Consider the following 18,901-nt stretch of genomic DNA (forward strand, 5'->3'; position numbering starts at 1 on the left):
GACATGATTTTCCACGCACAAAGCCATGCTGACTGCCCCGAATCAGTCCTTGCCTCTCTAAATGCTTGTAGATCCTGTCTCTCAGAATACCTTCTAGCAACTTACCTACTACAGACGTTAGGCTCACCGGTCTGTAGTTCCCAGGCTTTTCCCTGCTGCCCTTCTTAAACAAGGGCACAGCATTCGCCACTCTCCAATCTTCAGGCACCTCACCTGTGGTTGCCGATGATTCAAATATCTCGGTTAGGGGACCCGCAATTTCCTCCCTAGCCTCCCACAACATCCTGGGATACATTTCATCAGGTCCCGGGGATTTATCTACCTTGATGCGCTTTAAGACTTCCAGCACCTCCTCCTCTGTAATATGCACACTTCTCAAGACATCACTATTTATTTCCCTTAGTTTCCTAACATCCATGCCTTTCTCCACCGTGAATACCGATGAGAAATATTAATTCAGGATCTCACCCAACTCTTGTGGCTCTGCACATAGATGCCCTTGTTGATCCTTAAGAGGCCCTACTCTGTCCCTAGTTACTCTTTTCCCCTTTATGTATCTGTAAAGTTTGATGTATTTGTATGAAGTTTAGAATAACTATTCTGTCTGGGGGGTTGGTGGTAATGGAAGAGTCTCATGGGCCATACTAATGAGAGGCTGAATGAGCATATCAGAAATAAAACAGCTACACATTCTCCCATGTCTGCATGGGTTTCACCCACACAACCCAAAGATGTGCTGGTTAGGTGGATTGGCCACGCCAAATTGCTCCTTGATTGGAAAAGAAAAATAATTGGCTACTCTAAATTTATTAAAAAACAGAAGGAAAAAAACAGCTAAAAAAAAAAATAAGGCTTCCCTCCCTGGTGATCATTTGGTAAAAGGCTCACTACCACTGTCTCAAGGGCAATTAGGGGTGGGACTTGCCAGCAAGGCCCACATCCCATAAACGAGTACAAAAAGGACTGGCCTAAATCCTGGATACACAAAGTGGGCACTGAAGGTACTCTCTCAGTGTTGTTACACAATGATCTTCATGAGCTGGGAGGAACAAAATGTGAAAGACTGGCTTCCATGAACGTATTCTTCACCCACTTTTTCTAAGCCAATCACTGAATCTCAGGGTAGTGTTCCATAGATGTCAGTTGTCACCAGCTGATACATCCCTGTCCAACAGGTGAATGCTTTGACTTTCCAATTTCCCTTACATTAATGCCGTTATAGCCCTTTTGTTTTTAATTCGATCACCACCGGCATTGAACTATGACAATCAGAAAAGCCTGGGTTTAAGTCCTTGCAGCCTAACCAACCATCTCACCCGTATGTAAATGGCCCACATCTACAGGGGTCGCTGTGTAGCAATCAGGAGTAAGAGCCCTGGATGATTTTGGATTCCTCAATGCAGGCCTGAGCCCTGCCTGATATTAACTAACTTGGCACAAGCCAAGAACGGAGTAAGTCACAGATAGAGAGATTTGTATACCTGAGCTGCTGACGTGGCTAAAGACACAGAAACATAGAAAATAGGTGCAGGAGTAGGCCATTCGGCCCTTCACCACCATTCAATATGATCATGGCTGATCGTGCAAATTCAGTATCCCACTCCCACTTTCTCTCCATACCCCTTGATCCCTCCAGCTCCCTCTTATTGACCTTATTGATAGCAAGGTAAAGTTGCCATAGTCCCAGATAACCATAGGATGCTTTCCTTTTGAGGGGGAGAGCTGACTGGTGGTGATTTAACCTGAGGATCACCACACCTCAGGTGCGGTTAAGTTGAGAAGGTGGGTACTTCATGAATAATCTCAGCTGGTACGGGAATTGAACCCACGCTGCTGGCCTTGCTCTGCATCACGAACCAGCTGTCCAGCCAACGGAGCTAAACCGGCCCCTAACGTTACCTTGTGACACGAATAAAGATTATTATTATTAGTTTGTGGGACTCTACCTCCTGTGTTAGAATGTTGTGAGTACAGATTGCATTCCAGAGAGCTGAACACAAATTCTCGGCAATCACTACAGTGCAGAACTGTGGGAATGCTACACTGCCGGGGCTGCCATCTTTCAAGTGAACTGTTAATCCAAGGCCCAGTCTGCTTACTAGGATGGATGTAAAAAAATCCATGGCACTATTTGGAATAAGAGCACTGCCATTTTCACCCCCATATCCTGGTCAATATTTTTCACTAAAACACAACACCTGGTCATTAACACACTGCTGTTTCTTGGAGCTTGCTGTGTAAATTCACCGCCCAATTTTTAAAAATGTGTTCATGGGACGTGGGTGTCGCAGGCTGTGCCAGCATTTATTACCCATCCCTAACTGCCCTTGAGGAGGCAGTTAAGAGTCAACCATATTTGCTGTGGGTCTGGAGTCATATGCAGGCCAGACCAAGTAAGGACAGCAGATTTCCTTTCCTGAAGGACATTAGTGAACCAGATGGCTTTTTATGACAATTGGCAATGGTTTCACGGTCATCATTAGACTTTTAATCCCAGATTTTTATTGAATTCAAATGTCACCATCTGCAGTGACGGGATTTGAACCCAGGTCCCCAGAGCATTACCCTGGGTTTCTGGTTTACTAGTCCAGTGACTACATTTCCTACATTACAACAGTGGCTACACTTTAAAAAATACTTTAATGGCTGTTAAGTGTTTTGGGATTTCCTGTGGGCATGGAAGGTAGCCTATTTTGTTCTGATGACTGATATTGTAGATGAAAATGTTGGAGAATTTCCTGCCAGCTTTGATACTTCAGGCAATATTTGGGCTTCGAAGATAGCCATGGATCACTCAGTGAACAATAAACCTCCATTTTCTTAAAGAAGAAGAATTGAGCTTTCAATAATAACTAATACCCCTTTCGGCTCTTAGTTCTGCTTTTAATATTCTCCATGCAGTAAATGGCTTAAACTGTTTTAATGCACAATGACACCTTACTAAAGATGATCTTATTTGAATCCCTAATCGATACAATATGATACGAAGATATGGACCACTGACTCTTCAGCAAATATCAAATCCCGAAAGAGTTTTACAATTGGATTTTCTACAATTGCTTTTAAGTGTAATAGAAATCATTGTTATTACAGACAACGCAATTGTGATTTTTTTTAACAATAAGAATAAATCATTATAATTTAAAGTTTTACTTTCATCTTCTATTCCAATCTTTAAGTACCTCTCTGGTTCAGAGGGTAAGAAAAGGCCCACTCCTTCCACAGACCATATATTGTTTCTCTGGTATGGTCTCACTTCATCCATTTAATGTCCCTCGGGGTAGTTTTGAATAAATATTCCCAGTTCCTCCAAAGCAATCAAGCTAAACTCCAGAATATTAATTTGGCCCTCCAACCCATACTCCCCATTTAGTACCCAATCTCCCCGTTAATACCCAATCTTCTCAGGATTTTCTTTTTCCTCTCACCCCAGCATTGTTTGCGTCTCAATATTTTTCCAGGCCTTTTTAAAGGAATTCAGAGTGTCTGTTGTGTTTGTCAAGAGTCATTTTTCTTTTGTTTTTTTAAAATATAAATTTAGAGTATCCAATTCATTTTTTCCAATTAAGGGATAATTTAGTGTGGCCAATCCAGCTAGCCTGCACATCTTTGGGTTGGGGGCGAAACCCACGCAAACACAGGGAGAATGTGCAAACTCCACAAGGACAGTGATCCAGAGCCGGGATCGAACCTGGGACCTCGGCGCCGTGAGGCAGCAGGCCTAACCCACAAGAGTCAGTTTTTCTTGACCCTGCTTCCAGGCCTCTGCTGGTACTATGCGGTTACAGGTCTCCATAAAGAGGTTAAGATGACTTGACCTTCAGATTTCAATCCTTGGGGGCAATTCTGACTTTGGGTGTAAATAATGGGTGACAATGACTAAGCCACCCATTATACATCTCTTTCAATTAAGCAGCAGTGAGCCGTTTACTCCAGAAATTCTCATTTAGATCAATAAAATAAGAATGTCTGATGAATTTGAGATGCAACCCCATAGTGCACCACACTCTCCACCATCATGTATCTCTCCTGTACAAGTCCAGAAGTCCAACTTCCATTCTGCACTCAGCGAACTCATCTCAACGAGGGTTCGAGAGTGGGAAATCAGTCACAGTTCCCCTATTCCTTTTGCTTCTTTTTAATAAATTTAGAGTGCTCAATTATTTTTTACCAATTAAGGGGCAATTGAATGTGGCCAATCCACCTAACCAGCACATCATTGGGATGTGGGGGTGACACCCACGCAGACACGGGGAGAATGTGCAAACTCCACAGAGACAGTGACCCGGGACCGGGATCGAACCCGGGTCCTCAGCGCCGTAGGCAGCACTGCTAACCACTGCTCCACCGTGCCGCCCTTCGGTTCCCCTGTTCTGATCGCTCTACAATCATCCGAACTGGAAAATTTAGAATGGAACAGATGAAGACAGGATTGGGCAAGGCTGTGATGTTCTCCTCGGTCCAATCACCAGTCAGGACCAGCTTGCAAATGCCCTGTAGGCTGTCCAGCACAAGTCAAACTGTCGCTCAGTGAGGGAATCAATGCCTCAAGGAAGAAAGGTTGAGTTAACAAAGATACGTGTATTTATATAAGACTTTATCACATGCTCAGGCTATCTCCAAAGCACTTCACAATCAAGGTTACTTCCGAACTGTAGAGATCCTACATAGGCAAGAACTGCGGCAGATTCATGAACAAAGCATCCCAGAAACAGCAAAGGAATAAATTACTGGCTGATCTGTTTTTGGGGTGGTGGTGATAGAAGACGACCTTCTTGCTCTTGTTTTGATAGTGTCAAGTGATCAATTTTGCCCACCTTAAGAAGGAGATGAGAGCTCAGTTTACCATCCCATCTGAAATGACAGCACTCCTTAGAATGTAGCAACCCTCTCAGTCCAGTTAAGGAGTGCCAACCAGGGAAATGTCCTCAAGTCTGGGACTGGAGCGCAAAACCGTGACCTCTAACGGACTCATTACCAATGTCACACATTGTATTTTCAACCCATATATATTAGCAGCCTAATCAAACTTAAGAGTCATCTTACCGAGTACATCCAGCTGGTAGGTGTGGCTAATGCTGCCATATTTGTTCTCGACCACGCACGTGTAATTGCCACGGTCTGAGGGGACGACACTCTCCATCACCAAACTCCACTGCTGGTGTCTTAACTAGATGAAGAAATTAGATAGAAGATGGTCACCAGTTTTCTTCAAGGACTCTATTTCCTGCTGGCTTCTGAATGTGAGTCTAGGTTGCCTTTCCAAAAGTAGAAGGAACATAAATGCTCCCTAGCCAGGTCACCTACTGGCTGATGAGCTAACTGCAGATCCGTGTATCATTATGGGAAATGTTGTGCAGCTTACAAAGCTGAAACATACTGGCAGATTCCCCCAGTTCCAAAACACAATCTGTTAGTGAAAGGTGGGAGCCAGCAGCTGTAATAGAGAGCAGGAAGTTATAAGGAGCCTGGGTTACTGTGACTGATCACTGCCCATTGATTGCCTCCATCCCTGCCCAACCCATCCCCCCCCCCCCCCCCCCCGATTTGGTGAGGCACTAGAGAATGGCTGATGGGCCCACACCCAACAAAAAAGACTCCCTGTGTCTTCCAAGGGAAATACGTTTTAGCTGAATGCACACAATGGCAATTACGTTAAATAATTGGTTTCTGGGATCAATGGAAGCTTTGATGGTGCAAATCCCTGCTGCAGTTGCTACTATTTGCACAACAAATCCCACTGACACTTTTAAATCTTTATCAAAGGTAAGAGGCATGTCAGCTAAACATGTCTGATATGTTTCAGAACATGTTTAGCCATGATAATTTAGATAAGAAAAGCCAAATGTTGTCGCTGAGCATCGTAGCTCAACTTCACTGTTTACTTCCCAGGAAACAGACACATTCAAACCCCTCATTCATGGAAAGATTTGCTTCATAGATGGATTGGCCATGCTAATTTGCCCCTTAGTGCCCAAAGATGTGCAGGATAAGTGGGGTTCCGGGGATAGGGTGAGAGAGTGGGCCCAAATGGGGTGCTCTTTCAGAGGGTCGGTGCAGTCTCGATGGGCCGAATGGCATCATTCTACACTGTAGGGATTCTATTCTATTCTAGATTCAGAACAATGCTCAACTGGGACAACCAATGACTGCTATCAGCCACTTTTTCTCCCCCCCCCCCCCCCCCCAATCACATACAAATTACCGTTCTTCCTGCTGTCAGTACTACTCAAAGCCAGAAGCCCCACCATTCCCATTGCTAGAATAGGGAGGGAATGCACCTCTGTGCTTTCTGCTTTAACTGGACACCTGAAGCCAGTTCATGTGGTTGGGTCAAATCATAAAAAATGTCACTGAGGGAGTACTGTGCAGAAACATCACTCGCAGCAAGACTATTAACAGTTCACAGTTACAACAGAATGCTGCTGCAGACATGATTGAAGAAGTGAGTGTAGGTTTGTTGTCATTTACACTGGCAACATATGGCAACTAGGGAAATGGTTTATGGAAGGTCAGTGTTTCTAGAGTGGTGGCACTGACAACAGTTTCCATCCATGTATGCTAAACACTGGTGGTGGCAGGGGCGGATATTAACTGCTTTTGTTATGCTTTATTTCAGTACCACTAAGAGAAGCCATTCCCATTCATGATCCAGTGACTCCACTCGAAAGCATCCAGTGAGTGTAAATAGGAAGAGGCTTGTAAGCCAGGTAGCATGAGATGCATAGCTCCAGATATGAATAATGTACACTCAGGTGAGGGAGACAGCAAGGGAGCAACACTGAGGGCCATGCATGACGCCAAACGGTCAGCAGTTTCAGGAGACCAAGGAAGACATCGGTAAGAAATGGAAGTTAACGGGGGCGATTCTCCGATATTGAGGCCAAGTGTTCGCGCTGTCGTAAACGCCGTCGCGTTTGACGACGGCGCAAACAGGGCCCGGACACAACCTATTCTGGCCCCCACAGGGGACCAGCACGGCGCTGGAGCGGTTCACGCCCCTCCAGCGTCCTTACACGGCAATAACGGCCAATATATTTGTGTTGTTGTGTAGACAGAGAAAGGAGCAAAAAGCAGAAACATATTTGCAATCATTGGCTTCCTTGGTTGGTATAGGAATAAGCAAGTTTTATATTCATGTGGCTAAGCGTACAATATCAGATGCCTGATGGAGGCATTGTCAAGCCTGTCTCATTTCCTGAGGGGCAAGGGCATTGGAGTTAGTCATATTTGAATAAGGGTGGCAGACTCCTAATGGGATTTTCACAAAATCAAGCGAGTTCACCCTACTCTAAACTGTTTTAAAAATAAATTTAGAGTACCCAAATCTTTTTTTTCCCCAACAAAGGGGCAATTTAGCGTGGCCAATCCACCTAGCCTGCACACCTTTGGATTGTGGGGGTGAGAACCACACAAACACGGGGAGAATGTGCAAACTCCACACGGACCGTGACCCGGGGCCGGGATCAAACACGGGTCCCCAGCGCCATGAGGCTGCAATGCTAACCACTGCACCAACGTGCCGCCCCTTACCCTACTCTAGACCACTCACTGCTCCTCACCCATTTTATGTTGAAGAAAGGAAAATGCCTGCTGCAGATAAAGAGCACTCCCACTATCTTAACTGGGCCAACTCCCTCAAGGCCAGCTGAAAAGGTGGCCGAGTTTATATGTTGAATTTTTAAAATTATACTGGGAGCAGGGATCATCTTAAAATGCTCTCCTCACTGGATCTGCAGATTAACAATGGACGCAGTGTTTGCTTTTTTGTTTAAGGCATGAAACAGGATTCGATTTTGAAATTCTATTGACATCCCCACAATGCAACAGTAGTGAACTCGCCAACATTGAGGGCATTTAAAAGTTTATTGGATAAGCATATGGATGATAATGGCATAGTGTAGGTTAGATGGCTTTTGTTTTTTGACTTCCCATGTCGGTGCAACTTCGTGGGCCGAAGGGCCTGTACTGCGCTGTATCGTTCTATGTTCTAATGTTTAATTTTGAAGTCATGATGTGGAGATGCCGGTGGTGGACTGTGGTCGGCACAGTGAGAAGTCTCACAACACCAGGTCAAAGTCCAACAGGTTTATTAGAAATACGGAGCGCTGCTCCTTCATCAGGTGACGTGGACGGGTTCACAATCACAGCATATATGGGAGAGACACAATTGCAAGATGACTTGAGAAACTCATCGTCACCACCAGCAACAACCAAGCCTCCTCTGGTAACACAGTTTGAAACCAATAACACTACAGGGAAGTCCATTGTCAACTTCTCGGATTACATCCTTCACCCCAGATTAAACCAAAATTCTCAGCCGAGAGCTCAATTTCTGCCCCATCACCTAAATGGACCCCACTGGTCTCAAGGCAGACACAGAAGAATTCAGCAAGTGAATGAGGCTACGGGAGTTCTTCCACAAACCCCAAGATGTCAACAGCAAACCCAATGAGACGACCAACGTACCGGAACAGCCGACAGAGAGATCCGCAGTGCAGCAACCGAAGAGGAAAGATTCGAAGTGGACCCCTCTGGAAGGCCGCTGCCCTAGATACGACATGTATGCTCAAGCCGTCAGGAGATGAGTCATTGCGAGACTCATCAGTTGCGCTCACAAGACAGCCCCCAACATCACCCAAGCACAACACAGCACCATGCACGCTCTCAAGAGCAACCGCAACATGGTCATCAACCCAGCAGACAAAGGAGGAGCCACCGTCATACTGAACAGAATGGGCTACTGCAAAGAAGTGTACCGACAACTCAGCAACCAGGAATACTACAAACAGTTACCCGCAGATCCGATCAAAGAACACACCCGCCAACTCAACAGAATGATCAAAATCTTTGATCCAGACCTTCAGAACATCCTAAGCCCTCTACGTATTCCGCGTGGTTGAGATCTCTACTGCCTCCCGAAGATACACAAAGCCAACACACCCGGCTGTCCCATCTTATCAGGCAAGGGGACCCCATGTGAGAACCTCTCTGGCTGCGTTGAGGGCATCCTGAAACCCACTATACATGGGACCCCCCAGCTTCTGTCGTGACTTTACAGAATTCTTACTGAAACTCAGCATCCATGGGCCAGTTGAACTCATCGTCACAATGGACGTCTTGGCATTCTACACCAGCAATCACCACGTCAACGGCATTGCTGCAACAGCCTCAATACTCAACATCGACAACTGCTAACCTCCAGATGCAATCCTACAACTCATCTGCTTCATCCTGGACCACAATGTCTTCACCTTCGGGAACCAGTTCTTATCCAGCCACATGGAACAGCCATGGGGACCAAGTTAGCACCTCAATATGCCAACAGCTTCATGCACAAGTTTGAGCAAGACAACCGCCTAACGTCAAACAGACCATTGTTCGCAGAAAACTATCTAGCCTTCACAGAAGAACAGCGACCACGACACCACAAATGCCGACACGACAACCTCGGCAAGTCATGCCTGATCATCGACATAGATACTACCATCACACGTGAGAATACCACCCACCAGGTGCACAGTACACACTCATGCAACTCGGCCAACGTTGTCTACCTCATGTGCTGCAGGAAAGGATGTCCCGAGGTGTGGTACATTGACGAGACCATGCAGACTCTATGACAACGGACACCGCGCAACAATCGCCAGGCAGGACTGTTGTCTTCCAGTCAGAGAACACTTCAGCAGTCAAGGACATTCAGCCTCCAATCTTCGAGTAAACAGTCTCCAAGGCGGCTTTCAAGACACACAACATGCAGAATCAACTTGGATTCATGTCACATTGCATGTAACCCCCACCATACTGCCCGGGTTTGCAAAATCCTACTGACTGCCCTGGCTTGAGACAATTCACACCTCGTTTACCTGTGATTATCACTCACTCCATTCACTGTTTGTTCCTGTACAGACTTGTTTACCTGTAAAGATTCGCATTCCAACCATTCTTCACATTCCAATCGGTAATTATCTTGCAATTTTGTCTCTCCTGTATATGCTGTGATTGTGAACCTGCCTCCACTTCACCTGATGAAGGAGCAGCGCTCCGAAAGCTTGTGATTTCAAATAAACCTGTTGGATTTTAACCTGGTATTGTGAGACTTCTCATTTTGAAGGAGCTGCCCAATGTCAGGGATCTGTGATATACATTCTCCAGAGACTTTACTTTTACTGGGCAAGAGCAGCTCAATTGAACCTGCTGCTCTTTTAGTTTTACTTCACAATTCACCTGCTGCAGTGAGACCAAAGTCGGGATTCGGCCGAAGTGCATGGACCTTTACATGGTCCAACGTCCCCTCTGTGGCGATCTTGCAGTGGACGCGGACGAAGTATCCAGCCCCAAGTCAGAATAAAGACTCATATCCTGAAAGGCTGACTGCTCAGCACACATCGGTTGTGGGGAAACCAAATTTGGTTACAACAAAAAGTCACCGAAATACTGCGGAAATGTTTACAGGAGACAATCACCATGCACGTCAGATTCTAAACAAATCAGACTGAGCTGCAAAGTTTCTGGACTAATTTTCGGGGGGGGGGGGGGGGGGGTTGATGGAAGGCCTTTTCCAATGTTTTTAAAGTAGCCGTGCACCATCAACTGTATCTGCAGGTGGGATTTATCTGCAGCAGGTTGTCTTGCCTCTTCTAAAGCAGTTCTAATGTTCTGACTTTGTCCCGGCCTACTCACTCCATCGCATTAGTTGTGTCAATCCTGTTGGCAACAGACCCCAAGGTGTTCCAATAAGACCTGTAAAAGCATGGAGGTGGTCACAAATAGTTTCGCTTAGAGAATGGAGTTGTCGGCCTGTAATGACCGGACTAAATTTGATAATCCTTTGCCGTCTGACCCGGTGTGTCACATGACCAATTGTGAGGCGTGAAGAGGCACTGCAGGTAGCTGAAGGCTGACAAGTCGAGACCCATGAGGAGTAACAACTCACCTTGATCCCACCAATGCGGTGTTCACCCTTAAATTCTTTGCCATTCTTCAGCCAGTGGATGGTGGGAGTGGGATTTCCAGCAGCCGGGCATCGGAAACGAACGGTGTTCGCTGCTGGTACTGCATGAAGTCTCTTCTCCATCCGATCAGGACGGGCCCAGTACGGAGCTCCTGAAAACACCAATAAATAAGAACGGTGATGGTTGCTATCAATGACCAACAAGAAAGTAACAGGACTCCCAGTTACACAGCCTGCTTGGTTTGAATTTCAAAGACAGTGCTGCCCTTAAACCCCAGACCGGATTTCTCCAGCGCTCCAGAGTTCCACACTGTGTAAACTGTAACTCGTCCTCACATTTCCCGTCTGCACTAAATCTCACAAGTCTATGGCAGCATGCGATGTCCCTAGTGCATCAACCCCCGCGAGGCCTTGTCCAATTCAAACCTCTTCCAGCTGGAAATTTCATCCTTTAGTCCATAATAATAATCTTTTAAAATAATCTTTATTGTCATATGTAGGCTGACATTAACACGGAAATTAAGTCACTGCGAAAATCCCCTAGTCACCAAACTCCGGCACCTGTTCAGGTACACGGAGGGTGAATTCAGAATGTCCAATTCACCTAACAGCACATCTTTCAGGACTTGTGGGGGGAAATCGGAGCACCCGGAGGAAACCCACACAGACATGGGGAGAATGTGCAGACTCCACATAGACAATGACCCAAGCCAGGAATCGAACCTGGGACCCTGGCGCTGTGCAGCAACATTGTTAACCACTGTGCTACCGTGCCATTTGACTCTGACCTCTAGTGCAACCCTGATCCCCTCTACCATGGGTGACAGAATCTTCAATTGCCTGAGCCTTATTCTTCCTAAAAACGTTATGACCTCCCACGCTTTCTCCAAAAGGTCCCTTATGAGCACATATTTTCCATCATTCTGTTGGATTTTCCTCTGTGAAGAGTCTGGAGTCATTCTGTACTCCAAAGGCATTATAGAAATAAAACATTACTTTTCAAAACAATGCAGGGTTCATAATTTCATAAGATGTAGGAACAGAATTAGCCATTTGGCCCATCCTGTCTGCTCCACCATTCAATCATGGCTGATCTCATCCTGGCCTTATCGCCACTGTCCTGCCCATTCTAAATAACCCTTCAAACCATTAGAAATTAATACTCTGTCTAACTCCTGGGTTGCCAGCTCAATACCTTGGAAAGGGTGCAGAAGGGATTTAGCAGAATGATACCATGGCTGAGGATCTTCAGTTAAAGACACTCTCAATACCTACCTCTTTACTTGTACATTTGGTCACTTCTCTTTACTCCCCTACTTGTGCTAGGATATAATTTTTTCTTCTCTACTAAGTACCATGGTGTAATATATTGCTGCTTAAAAGAGAGAATGTTCTGGGACTGCGACGCTGAGGATCCGGGTTCGAATCCCGGCTCTGGGTCACTGTCTGGGTGGAGTTTGCACATTCTCCCCATGTCTGCGTGGGTTTCACCCCCACAACCCAAAGATGTGCAGGTAGGTGGATTGGCCACGCTAAATTGCCCCTTAATTGGAAAAAAAGTAATTTGGTACTCTAAATTTATAAAAATAAAGAGAGAATGTTTCACGCCGCAAACCTTCACTCAATCACCATTCAAAAGCCCAACTGTTGTATAAGAGACTTAAAAGCACATTCTTCAAAGCTTCTGACAATTCCAATTGGAAATAATTTTACAAGCATTTTGCCAAATTCCTATCCCTTATCAATGATCAAACCAGCCTAACTACAGCAGGAAAATTGCTGCACTGGGACCTGCAACATTAAGGAATGATTCTCGGAAAAAGGTCAGAGCCAAATGAACATTGTTGGTGTCTGAGCAATTACTATTTAAAAATAAATTTAGAGTATCCAATTCATTTTTTCCAATTAAGGGGCAATTTAGTGTGGCCAATCTACCTAGCCTGCACATCTTTGGGTTGTGGGGGCGAAACCCACGCAAACACGGGGAGAATGTGCAAACTCCACACAGACAGTGGCCCAGAGCCGGGATCGAACCTGGGACCTTGGCGCCGTGAGGCTGCAGGGCTAACCCACTGCGCCACCGTGCTGCCCTGTCTGAGCAATTACAATGGAGAAAGAAAATGACTGTTGACGGGGCAGCACAATTGCTAATAGCACAGTACTGGCCTTCCAACGAGGGACCAACAGAATATTGAGTGTTTAAAACTGGAACACAGGGGGAATTGTACAGTCCTGTCACAGCGAGGAAAGGGCAATAAAATGCAGTGAGTCATCAAAAAGTGTATTGACTTGAGCAGGTCCACTAAATCCTGCTGGCAGGAGGAGCTGTGAAATTTCACCCATATTCATATATGACTGCGATGTCCTCGTTATCAAATAACCTTGTATGTGGGAAACGCTTGTAACATTAGAATCACTCCTCCATCGTGGAGTTGATATCTTCAGGAGGCAGAGGGGAGAAAACCCGAGGGAAGAAAATGACCACATTTTCTGTGTGTGGGCACAGCTGATAAGGCTTGTAAATATTGTTATAGTGAGCGTGCCAGTGCTTATTAAGATGGCATCAAAAATTCCTTCCATATACTGAGCTAAGTGTGCAGAGTTCAATTTATTGAGTTTTGAACAAGAAAAGGAGCGAGTGTGAGAGGAGATTGAACAGTCAAGCCCTTTAAAGCTAGGCGCCGTCAATAGCTCAAACCAAACATGCAGCAATGATCACTGCAGGAGCGACGTCTGTCGACAGCTAAAGCTGCACACATCCAGATTATAACCATGCACACCCAGGTCTCATTAATGTGGGCAGATTCTAATAACCTAGTCAACCTATACCAAAACTTTCCAAAATTTGTACTTTTTAATAAACCATGAGCTTCGAAAAAAAAAACAATTCATCCTCTCTGCCTCCAACTCACACACCATGTTGTTTGCCTTAGGTTCTGCTCTGCTGATATCTAACCACACACTGACGGCGTATCATTCTGGCTTACACTTGTCCTGAATATCATAGTTGTTTGTTCCTGTGCTTCTATTAGCTACTGGTATGTGTAAGGTTGTTGGGTGGGGGGAGTGAGCGGGATGTGGGGTGGGGGGGGGGGGATGAAGATTCCCGACTCCCCGAGCAACACTTCACACATTGTTTTCCTGTCATGTAACACTGAAGTCCATCATTTCTCAATCAGCAATGGAGCAGCAATGTTAAACTAATTTACTTCCCAGCAGTGCGAGCTTAATCAAAGCTCGCTGCTACAGGCCAATGCTGGGTCACAGCAGTTCTCACCATTAACCTTCACAAGACAGTCGAACCAATAATGCAGGCCATTTATTTTCCTCTGGCACTTGGTAGATATTGGCTGACAGATTTGCAGTGAGGGAGATGTTTCTCCACAGACAGATATGGCCAAGAACATTGTCTTCCTGACCTCAAGACTGACAAGAGAAGGCATTGACTGCCACCACTAAGTGATTTAATTCACTGAAAAAACTATTTATTTGACCGCCGGGAACAAGGTTATGGGCTGTGGGAAAAGACTACATCTGCCCTGAATTGGAGGTTTACATAGAAACATACATAGAAAATAGAAACAGGAGTAGGCCAATCCGCCCTTTGAGCCAACTCTACCATTAATTAAAATCATGGCTGATCATCAAATTCAATACCCTCATCCCGTCTTCCCCCCATATCCCTTGATCCATTTAGCCCCAAGAGCTATATGTAATTCCTTCTTGAAATCACACACTGTTTTGGCCTCAACTACGTTCTGTGGTAGTGAATTTCATGGGTTCACCACTCTCAGGGTTAAGAGATTTTTCCTCACCTCAGTCTGAAAACCCCTCAAGTTATGACCTCTAGGTCTGGACTCCCCCACCATTGGGAACATTCTTCCTGAATCTACCCAGTCTAATCCTGTTAGAATTCTATGCAGTGTAAAAATTGTCACAAGTAAGCTTACATTAACACTGCAATGAAGTTAGTGAAAAGCCCCTAGTCGCCACATTCCGGTGCCTGTTCGGGTACACTGAGGGAGAGTTCAGAATGTCCAAATTACCCAACAGCACGTCTTTCGGGACTTGCGGGTGGAAACCGGAGCACCTGTTGGAAACCCACGCAGACTCCACACAGACAGTGACCCAAGCCGGGAATCGAACGTGGGACCCTGGTACTGTGAAGCAATAGTGATAACTCTCTGCTACCATTCTGAGACCGAGTCCCCTGGTTCTAGACCCCACAACCTGCAGTCAGCAAAGTCACCATAGTCCCAGATACCATAGGCTGATTTTCCCTTTGACGGGGAGAGCAGACTGGTGGTGATTTGACCTCTGGATCACCACACCTCAGGCAAGGGCAAGTTTGAGAAGTTGGGCCTTCATGAATAACCTCATGCAGTACTGGAATTGAACCTGTGCTGTTGGCCTCACTCTGCATCACAAACTAGATGGCAGGCTAATTGAACTAAATCTTTCCTGCACTGGCTTGTCGAGCCCCGTCAGAATTTTGTACACTTCAATTTGATCACGTCTCACTCTTCCAAACTCTAGTGAGTACAGGCCCAGTTGCCTCAATCTCTCCTCATAGGTCAGTCCTGCCATCCTAGGTCTGTTGAACCTTTATTGCACTCCCGATATGGCAAGCAGGTAAGGAGGCCAAAATTGCACACAATACTCCAGGTGTGGTCAAACCAGGTTCTGCATAACTGCAGCAAGGCTTCTGAACTCAAATCCTCTTGCAATAAAGACTAACGTACGATTTGCCTTCTTAATTGCTTGCTGAACCTGCATGGTCGCTTTGCAGTGTCATTCAGGACCCTTTGAACATCACCAATTTCCAATCGCTCACCATTTAAGAAATATTTATCATTCCTGTTTTCCCTAGCAAAGTGGATACCCTCACATATTTCCACATTATATTCCATTTGGCATCTTCATGCCCATTCATTCAGCTTGCCTATATCTCCTTGAAGCTTCTTTGCATCCTTCTCACAACTGATCATTGTGGTACCCCACTAGTCACAGCCTTCTCTTCCCATCTGACCCGGAGCTCAGCTTCAAACCCAGTATCTGCGCCATTACAAAGACCTCCTCTTACTTCCATCTCTGAAACACAGGGCAACACGGGAGCACAAGTGGATAGCACTGCGGCTTCACAGCGCCAGGGTCCCAGGTTTGATTCCCTGCTGGGTCACTATCTGTGCGGAGTCTGCACGTTCTGTGTCTGCGTGGGTTTCCTCCGGGTGCTCCGGTTTCCTCCCACAGTCCAAGGACGTGCAGGTTAGGTGGATTGGCCATGATAAATTGCCCTTAGTGACCAAAAAGGTTAGGAGGGGTTATTAGGTTATGGGGATAGGGTGGAACTGAGGACTTAAGTGGGTCGGTACAGACTTGATGGGCCGAATGGCCTCCTTCTGCACTGTATGTTCTATGTTCTATTTCCACTACTGCCTGAGCTCACTGGCTGCTGAAACCCAGAACAATGGATGCTAGACAACTCAGTGTAGTAGCTACCTATAAATAAGAGCCACTATTCAGGATCCCATCCCCAGGACTTGCACCTTTCTGGTAACAGTGTTGACTAGCTAGTGTTCCCAGGCTACCACAAGTGATTGCTAACAGATGAGGTGACATTCAAGTAAAACAACCATAGAATCATAGAAACCCGACAGTGCAGAAGGCGTCCATTCGGCCCCTCGAGCTTGTCCTGTCCCGCTAAAAGAGAACCCTGCCAACACCCATACCCTACCCCCATAAACCCACCCAATCTTTGGACACGAAGGGGAAATTTAGCATGGCCAATCCACCTAACCTACACATCTTTGGACAATGGGAGGAAACCGGAGCACTCGGAGGAAACCCACGCAGACATGGGGAGAATGCAAAAACTCCACATAGACAGTCACACAGCCGGAATTGAACCTGGGTTCCTGTTGCTAACCACTGTGATGCCCCAGAAAAAAACCAAGAGATTGCAATACAAGAATCCAAGAATGTGTTTATAAAATAATACATGAAGCCTGCTCATTCTCAACGGAGTCGAAAACCTTTCTGATACGGTTCTCCTGTGAATTATTACAGCAGATTCCACACATTCCTGTACAGTACTTTTCACATGCTGGGTCCACAGCCAAGTTGTCATCAGAAACTATTTACAGTGCATTCTGGCTTTCCAACTCTATAAATTCCTTGTACCAGACCACTGAACCCTGGCAATGTAACTACCACAATGTTCTGGGTCAAACAATAAAATGGACAATGGCCACTAGGGGTGGGGGTGGGGGTGGCTGTGTGTGAGAGTGTGAGAACGGAGGCTATGTGTTGAGCTGGAGGCAGGGGTTAGGGTGAGCAACAGTTGGACTAGGGCCCTGCTTTACTTTGAAGTACATTCTTGAGGTCTGGTCAGTTGTAATGTAGGAAACAGCAAGATCCCACAAATAGCACAAGAAAACGAACCAATTGAACAGTTCTTTCATTATGTTGGCCCTTGATATAAACAATGGCCAAGAGATGGGAACCCCAGACATTCCCCTGTTCTTTGTGAAGTAGGATCATGGGATATTTTACATCGATGTGAACAGCCAAACAGGGAGTCAGTGGTGAATCACCTTAAATAGGGTGAAAAAATATTATATTTGAAATAAAGGTAAGACAAAATTTGCCACAAAGACACTAGTCAAATAACTTGAGAGATTAAAACAAGACTGCACCAGACTCCAGTATGAAGAGTGGTGGGAGGGAGGCTTTCTTTGGTAATAGCACAGTAGACTCTCTCTATTAAGTCTATCAGTGGGAGATAGCATAGTGAAAGATTTCCAGAATGCCATTTCCAGTTAAATCATTCTCCAAACATTCCATGAGACACAAAATGAAAGAAAACGTCCTGGAAGGCACACGGTCACGACACATCGTGAGCCATGGAAATCGTGACCCGGTTTTGATCGCGGCCCCGGGTCACTGACCGTGTGGATTTTGCTCATTCTCCCAGAGTCTGCATGGGTCTCACCCCCACAACCCAAAAATGTGCACGGTAGGTGGATTGGCCACGCTAAAATTGCCCCTTAATTGGAAAGGTTTTTAAAAATTATGTAATTTGCTCAGCTGATACCTGTGAGTTGTGACGAATGTAAAACATTGGTATATATTGTATTTGTATCTGCTACAGTAATGGTTTTAAAAGCCTGGGCTACGGTGTTTATTTATTGTAGTAATATTATTAAAGAACCTAGGTTAAGGTATCTAGACTGTGTGTCGGCTGAAGCTGTAATTAAGAAGTCGTAAAGGGTGAGGTCATGATTAATTCCAACGATTTACTTGTTTAAATAGAGTGGGCTAATGCAACATTGTAACAATACCTGGAGATTTCCTGGAGAGTAGGTAATTTATGAGGGGATGTATTTAGTCCCAGCTAAGCAGGTCATGTGACACCTTAGTGATACAGATGATGTTATTAGTGGGAGAAGCCAGGTTTCTCTGTAGTTGATTTCAGTCTGACAAGTAAGGGTTTGAAGTTGAACAGCAGCTTTGCCAAATGCCGCTAGGTTGAGAAGTGTACTGAATCTGCTCTTGAAAGTCTCTTTCTACAAAGGTCTCTACACAGCTAAGCAAATAATCTGTTTGCGAACTATATTTATATGTGGCATTTGAACTGTATTGGGTTGCTTAATTGGAGTTAGTAGCAGGTATATATAAGTTGAAGATTTTCCTTGTGTTTAAGAACTGTTTAACTGATCATTTTATAGCTATTTTCTTTGATGTTTTCTGTGGTTAATTTGATGTTGAAATTAAGTCTGTTTTAACATAAAATGTGCCTATTGGTCAGAATCATCACTCCTGGCATGAAGTATCCTTTCCTCAGTTTTACAAATTTAAAAATTGTTTTGACATTCATTTAAAAAAAATTTAGAGTACCCAATTCATTTTTTTCAATTAAGGGGCAATTTAGCGTGGCCAATCCACCTA

The 18,901-nt window shown here is 45.2% G+C and overlaps 1 protein-coding gene across 8 annotated transcripts in view; it reads right to left on the minus strand.

Annotated features, from left to right (window-relative positions):
- LOC140409223 (fibroblast growth factor receptor 3-like) overlaps positions 1–18,901 on the minus strand; it is a 277,279-nt gene that overhangs the window by 41,827 nt on the left and 216,551 nt on the right. For all 8 annotated transcript variants that reach the window (XM_072497512.1, XM_072497513.1, XM_072497511.1 and 5 more), the window contains exons 10-11: positions 10,937–11,106; positions 5,047–5,170 (exon numbers count right to left, since the gene is read on the minus strand). In XM_072497512.1, coding sequence (XP_072353613.1) covers positions 5,047–5,170; positions 10,937–11,106 — 294 coding nt within the window. The remainder of the gene's footprint in view (positions 1–5,046; positions 5,171–10,936; positions 11,107–18,901) is intronic.

The sequence above is a fragment of the Scyliorhinus torazame genome, chromosome 3 (assembly GCF_047496885.1).
Source record: "Scyliorhinus torazame isolate Kashiwa2021f chromosome 3, sScyTor2.1, whole genome shotgun sequence".
Taxonomy (NCBI): Eukaryota; Metazoa; Chordata; class Chondrichthyes; order Carcharhiniformes; family Scyliorhinidae; genus Scyliorhinus; species Scyliorhinus torazame.